Genomic DNA, 7176 nt, shown 5'->3' with positions numbered 1-7176 from the left:
AAACTCCAGCTTGGTCCCGTCTCCAAAACCTATGGTGCAGACAAATGCTATCACCATCACAAAGCTTTCAGCAGAGATTACATTCCTTAAGATCTAAACATGTAATACTTTTTGTTATCAACTACTAACGTCGTATAAAACAAACAAGAAAATATAATTTATATGTATTTTAACTTTTTAGTTTGCTCCATGTCCAAACCACTAACATGGAGGAGTCAAAGATTTATGACTTATATGGCAGCCAGCCACTAGGTGGCGATCAAGCCGCTTTAGCTTCTTTTTGCAGGAACTGTCGTGTGTTTAGTTCAGACCAGCTCTTATTTCAAGACGGCAAAAAATCTATTTCCCCTAAAACAAAACACAGACAAAACTCTGAAGTGATCTTACCTTTCACCTTTAAATACGTAGCACTGTAAACTGCTGGGGATTTTCTGGAGTCGGTGCCCACGTTATAGCCACATATATAGAGTCCAGAGTCAGATAAATCCACTTGTTTGATTTGGAGAAAGACGTTACTGACGTTGGACGTCATGTTGAACTTTTCTTCTTCAAACCCATCGAAGTACGATGAAACTGTATCAAGGGAGAGCATGGAGGAGATGAGGCTGGTGTTGGATCCGTTTTCCAGTCTGAACCATGATATGTAAGAGGGGGAACTGGTGTAGTTGGTACACAGCAGCGTGACCTCTTCACCGGTCTTGACCTCCACAACGTGAAATTCGCATCGTGAGACAGAGATCCAACCTGAAACAAACAAGATTCTGACATTTTTCCATTTGTTTTAAGTTTTTTCTGGAGACAGATGATGTCAGAAGTATTAATTGTCTCTTTACCTGATGCATTGGGGGAGAAAGCAGTATGGGTACATAGCATGAGTCAATTTGTGGAGTGTCTCTCTATCTGTCTTAGGCTATTCGCTGTTTTGTCTAAACACTAGGTCCTACAGATACTGCAAAAGAGTAATAGAGGCCTAATAACAAAGTGGATGAAGGAGAAATTAATTTTATTAAGAAAAAGCAGATGTACTTACTGAGAATGCAGAGTATAGCTGACAGGAGGGTGAAGTTCATTGTCGTGCGCTTGGTGCGACAGCACTGCTGTAATGTTCGTCACTGAACTGTGTTTCAAAGACAAGTGGTCTCAGTGTAAAGAGGCGGGGAACAGGCTGACAATACACAGTACTGTCATCATGTATTTGATGCATGTTGCAGAGGACTTTATTATATATTATCCACTTTTCATAGTGATGTGTCAGTTTAAGAGTAACTTTTGAATTGGTTGATGAAAATATAGTTGTAGTATCAACAGAGTAAAGATGAGATTTTATGAGAGAAAAAGTCTTAACTTTATGAAAATAAAGTTGTTATATCACGAGTTATATTATGAGAATCAGTCAAATAGTTTGTAATGGAAAAAAAAGTAACAGTGACTCAGCTGTTACTGTTTGCAAAAGTTAAAACGTAAACACAAAATATGACGTCATTGTCTGGCTTCATAGTGACTTCGGGATGACAACATTCCTGCCATATAATCATCATTTTTTTCCCCATATTTAAGTTTTAGGTCGTGCCTTTAGTCCAGGGAGCAGAGATGCCTCAAATGACAACGATAGCAACTTAAGAGTTCTTTATGATATTACTATTTATATATAAACTCTGTACAAACCATTCTATACATGACCTTTGTCCTGTCATCATCTGGAGATATTTCACATGTATTAAATTGAAAAGGGGACAACGTGACTCTACGCTGCTCCTACGACAGTCAGGTGTTGATGCACTTCTCCTGGTACAGACAGACCTTAGGATTCAGGCCGGAGCTCCTATCTAGTGTTTACAGACATGATGAGCCGTCTAAAGTCTTCCACTGGTTGGAGGAGAATCCTCGTTTCTCTGTGCGGAGGGAGGAAGGGAAGAATCATTTACACATCTCTGACGTCCAACTCTCAGATTCGGCTTCGTACTTCTGCGGAGGATCGCACTCCAACATGTTGGATTTTGGAGAGGGGGTCTTTTTAAGTGTCAGAGGTTGGTGGGGGCTTTTACTTTCCTTTGCATGTCATTGGTCGTTAGAAATTGTAATTATTGATTTAACGCTGGAAGTATCATCTTGATGGCTAGTGTTCAAATCTTTGTTGTTTTCCTGTCTGTTATTCAAGGGCGTGTTCTTACAGTTTGAGAGCAGTGCTTCTGTACACGCATGAATCACCTGCTCTCAGATTTTCCTCTTCACTCTCATTTTTTGGTGCAACAAGTCGGTCAAAATTGAAGATTGTTGAAAAGGTTTTAGGCGATTCGAAATATGATGTGTATATATTGTTCATAGGGTTTATTGTCAGCATTCATTCTTATTAAATTATTACAGAAAAATTACTTTACTAATATAAAATACTCAATTGTCACAAATACATTTAGGAGCCAGACTCCAGGAACACCAGGACATTGTCCAGGGGCCTGTATCTGAGACCGTTCCCTTAGGAGGCTCTGTGACTCTCAACTGTACAGTTCTCACTGGAACCTGTGATGGAGAACACAACGTTTACTGGTTCAGACACGGGTCTCGCCACGGCATCCTTCACACAAACAGTGATCAGTGTGAACGCACCTCTGTACCAGGGTCTCCCTCACACAGCTGTTCATACCACCTGCAGAGGACCAACCTCAGGGCCTCTGACGCCGGGACCTACTACTGCACTGTAGCCTCCTGTGGCGAGATACTGTTCGGCAGCGGAAGCGAGCTGCTGATCCCAGACGACCAAACGGCACAGATGAGAACCTTGGTTTGGCTCTCCATCATTAGAACTGGGATTCTCTTGCTCTGTCTCACAGTGTGTCTCTTGGTTTACTTCACAAACGGCTCAGTTCGTCCTTAAAGCTCTGACTTCAGCCGGTTATTTCAACTTAAAGGTTCAGTGTGTAAGATTTGGGGGAAAGGGATCTATTGGCAGAAAGTTAATATAAAATAATCCTACTGATGTTTTCACTTGTGTGGTTCATCTAAATTGTACTAATTGCTCTTTTCTTTACCCTAGAATTGATCCTTTTTATATTCAAATACTTTAAATACTATCAGGAGTGGGTTCTCTCTACGGAGGCCGCCATGTTTTTACTGTAGCCCAGACTGGACAAACTAAACACTGTTTGAGTTTTTATAACAACTGAAGCTACCACAGGTTTTCTTTCATAGTTGGAAGGGGAGGGTGAGGTGAGGGGTATCCATCTGCAACATGCGAATTCACCAGTAGATAAAAATATAGACATGTATATATAGCAACGATTTTTTTAAAAATTAGAATAAGCAACAAAAAAAAACAACAGGGGTTATCATTTATTGCAACACCTGATGTTGATCTACTGAGCAATAAAATCACCTGATACATCGATCAGGGATGGGACATGGGTGATGCTCTATCTATCAAATCCAATAATTCATGGCTCTTCATTAAGTCTGTGCAATTGCTGTGGCGCATTTAATAAAGTTGTGGTTTGCATTACTATAACTGTGAGGATTGTGGGTACTGTTGTGTTTTTGTTGTTGTCTCCTCCTTCCTGTGCAGGTTGGTTGTGGCAGGGGGCGTGGCTGGCTCTGGATGCTACAGACGAGACACACCTGCAATCAATCTCCACTTATCATCCACCCCATAAAGGCCTGGTCTTTCCACCACTTCAGTGCCGGATTATTCACTACACTACGGTATCATGTGCGCTGCAGAAGCTCTTTCCTTTACCTCCTATGGATACCCCCTAACCTGTGTTTCCCTCCTACGCAGAATCTCCTGGTGACTCTCGGCTAAGCATCACTTCCCGGTTTCGTCTCGGATCACCCAGCCAGCCAGCACATGGCCGCTCCAACCTCCACCTGCCTTCATATTAATAAACTCTGTTCTTCCTCCAACTATTTACCCGTCTGTGTCTGCTTCGGGGTCCGAACCTGACTTCCACCTTAACAGAATAATCCGGCCACGTCATGGACCCCGCAGACACGGAGAGATTCCGATTGGCTTTGTCGTCCCAGGAGAGTCGTGTGGGACAGCACGAACAGGCTTTGCACGAGGTGATGGCGACTCTTAACACCCTGACCACGAGCGTGGCGCAGATCGGCAGCAGGATGGAGCAGCTCTCTACTCACCTTACCACGTTGACGGCTCCGTCTTCCGCTCCAGCTCCGGATCCAACTCCTCCACCACCTCCTGCGGTACCGCCGGGCGTTCTTCCCAGTCAGCCTCGGGAACCCTTCATCCCCACGCCCGCCAGGTTTACTGGCCTGTCAGGATCTGGTAGGGAGTTTATTTTTCAGTGTAGTCTTGTTTTCAATCAGCAACCTTTCACGTATGCTACAGACAAGTCGCGGATTGCGTTTGCCATGAGTCTCCTCTCGGAGAAAGCCGCAGCTTGGGCTGTAGCTTTGTCTCTTAGCAACTCACCGGTTTGTTCCTCATTTTCCTCGTTTTCTGAGGAGTTTTTGACAGTGTTTGACCATCCGCTGCACAGTAAAGAGGCCAGTAGCCGGCTCCTGTCACTTCGTCAGGGAGAAAACTCTGTTGCCAAACACTCCGTCGACTTCCGGGTTCTGGCACTCAAGGGTGGGACGAGCGAGCGCTTCAGGGGGTGTTTCTCCGGAGTCTCAGAGACGAGCTTAGAGACGAGTTAGTCTCTAGAGATGAGACCTCCTCATTAGATGAACTAATCTCTCTATCAATCCGGTTAGATTCTCGTTTATACGAGCGGCGCAGGGAGAGATCCTGGCGGGCCAGTCACACCCCTCCCGGGACTCTGACACAGAGTCTCCTTCAGCGGGGGCTTACTCCCTCTTCACTACCTCCGTCATGCCCCGACATTGTTCCTCCTCGGGCGGCAACGTCTCCTCGAGGAGCCCATGCAGCTGGGGAGGATGAAACTTACTCCGCGGGAGCGTCAACGTCGTCGGCTTCAAGGACTGTGTGGTTACTGCGGGCAGGAGGGACATCTTCTGGTGCACTGCCCGTCACTGCCAAAAGGGGGGGCTCACCATTCACTGGAGGAGCGTTGGTGAGCCAGTCCTCTCTCTGTTCGTCTCCTCCTCGGCTGATGTTAAAAGGTACTGTTTCGTGGGAGCAGACCTCCCGTCCCCTGTCCGTCCTGGTGGATTCGGGGGCGGATGATAACTTTATGGACTGGTTTTGCTGCACAGGTGCACATTCCCTGTCAGTCCCTTCCTCACCCTAAGATGGTATTTGCTTTAGATGGCAGGCTTCTCGCTCAGGTTACCCACCGCACTGTGCCCGTTAGTTTGAGGTTATCTGGTAATCACCATGAAGCTATTTCTTTTTTTTTTATTCCTTCTCCGGCTTCCCCAGTAGTTTTAGGGTTGCCTTGGTTGAAACTTCATAATCCGCAGATTGACTGGTCGTCTGTTTCTATTTTTAATTGGAGTTTATTTTGTCACTCTCATTGTTTACATTCCTCCATTCCGTCCACATTGTCTACCTCACCTTCTCTTCCCAAACCTGTGGACGTTAGCTCCGTGCCCTCAGTGCATCATCACCTCAAGGAGGTTTTCAGTAAAGACCGGGCGCTGTCTCTTCCACCCCACAGACCATACGACTGCGGGATTGATTTGCTCCCTGACGCTCCTTACCCTTCCAGCAAACTTTAGAACTTATCTAAACCTGAGCGAGAGGCCATGGAGTCATATATCACAGACTCTTTAGCCACAGGACTTATTCGTCCTTCGTCTTCGCCACTAGGGGCAGGATGTTTTTTTGTTGAGAAAATGGACAAGTCCCTTCGCCCATGTATTGACTTCAGGGGTCTAAATAACATTACAGTTAGGAACAAGTACCCCCTCCCTCTCATCGACTCCGCGTTCGGACCCTTGCACGAAGCAACTCTTTTTACCAAATTGGATCTCCGGAACGCTTACCATTTGGTGAGAATTAGGGAGGGGGACGAGTGGAAGACGGGGTTTAACACTCCCCTTGGACATTTTGAATATTTAGTTATGCCGTTTGGTCTCACGAATGCCCCTGCGGTGTTCCAGACTCTGATTAATGATGTGTTAAGGGACATGTTAAATTGTTTTGTGTTCGTATACCTTGATGATATTTAGATTTTCTCCCGAAATCTCCAGGATCACATTCAGCACGTTAAGTTGGTTTTAAAGAGGCTCCTGGAAAATAGACTATGTTAAAGCTGAGAAATGCGAGTTTCATGTTTCGTCTGTTAGCTTTTTGGGTTTTGTGGTGGAAAAGGGCCAGATCAAGACCGACCCTGCCAAGATTAAGGCAGTGGCCGAATGGCCTACTCCTACATCAAGGAAGCAACTCCAGCGGTTTCTCGGGTTTGCAAATTTTTACCGCAGATTTATCCGGGACTATAGTCGGGTTGCCACACCTCTTACCAAATTGACGTCAATTAAAGTGCCTTTTGTGTGGTCACCGGCAGCTGAGTGTGCGTTTGCAAGACTGAAATGTTTGTTTTCATCTGCTCCTGTATTGATTCATCCTGACCCCTCATTACAGTTCATTGTGGAGGTGGATGCCTCCGACTCTGGGGTGGGGGCCGTGCTCTCGCAACGCTCCTCGTCGGACCATAAACAACATCCCTGTGCCTTTTTCTCCCGCCAGCTCTCTCCTGCGGAGAGAAACTATGACGTGGGGAACCGGGAGCTGCTGGCGGTCGTTCTGGCACTACAGGAGTGGAGGCACTGGCTCGAGGGATCCACTCATCTATTCATTGTCTGGTCCGATCATAAGAACCTTTCCTACCTCCGTTCTGCCCGTAGGCTCAATTCTCGCCAGGCTCAGTGGGCGTTGTTCCTGGGGCGTTTTCAGTTCACTCTGACCTACAGACCGGGATCTAAGAACATCAAGCCGGACGCGCTGTCATGTCAGTTTTCCCCCCCTGCGGAGGACACGTCGGGAGGCACCATTTTGCCATCGTCCTGTGTGGTCGGAGCAGCGGGCTGGGAGATCGAGGGTGTGGTCCAGGGGGCCCTGAGGGACCAACCGGCTCCGCAAAGCTGTCCTGCATGCAAGCTGTTTGTTCCCACTGCAGTTAGATCTCCAGTTCTGCAGTGGGGACACTCCTCCCGGATTGCTTGTCATCCTGGTTCCCGGCGGACCCTGGCCCTCATTCAGCAACGGTTCTGGTGGCCGTCCATGGCGGTCGATACCAGAGAGTTCGTCGCTGCCTGTTC

The 7176-nt window shown here is 46.6% G+C and overlaps 1 protein-coding gene across 1 annotated transcript; it reads left to right on the top strand.

Annotated features, from left to right (window-relative positions):
• The first annotated feature begins 1102 nt into the window (after positions 1–1102).
• LOC128430624 (vascular endothelial growth factor receptor 3-like) lies at positions 1103–3161 on the top strand. The gene is made up of 3 exons (XM_053416730.1): positions 1103–1178; positions 1731–2027; positions 2418–3161. The coding sequence occupies exons 1-3, from the start codon at positions 1103–1105 to the stop codon at positions 2870–2872; spliced, it is 828 nt and encodes a 275-aa protein (XP_053272705.1). The 3' UTR covers positions 2873–3161.
• The last annotated feature ends 4015 nt before the right edge of the window (positions 3162–7176 follow it).

This window comes from Pleuronectes platessa, chromosome 23, assembly GCF_947347685.1.
Source record: "Pleuronectes platessa chromosome 23, fPlePla1.1, whole genome shotgun sequence".
In the NCBI taxonomy this organism is placed as follows: Eukaryota; Metazoa; Chordata; class Actinopteri; order Pleuronectiformes; family Pleuronectidae; genus Pleuronectes; species Pleuronectes platessa.
The sequence above is the reverse complement of the archived record's forward strand: the minus strand, read 5'-3'. Positions and strand labels throughout refer to the sequence as shown.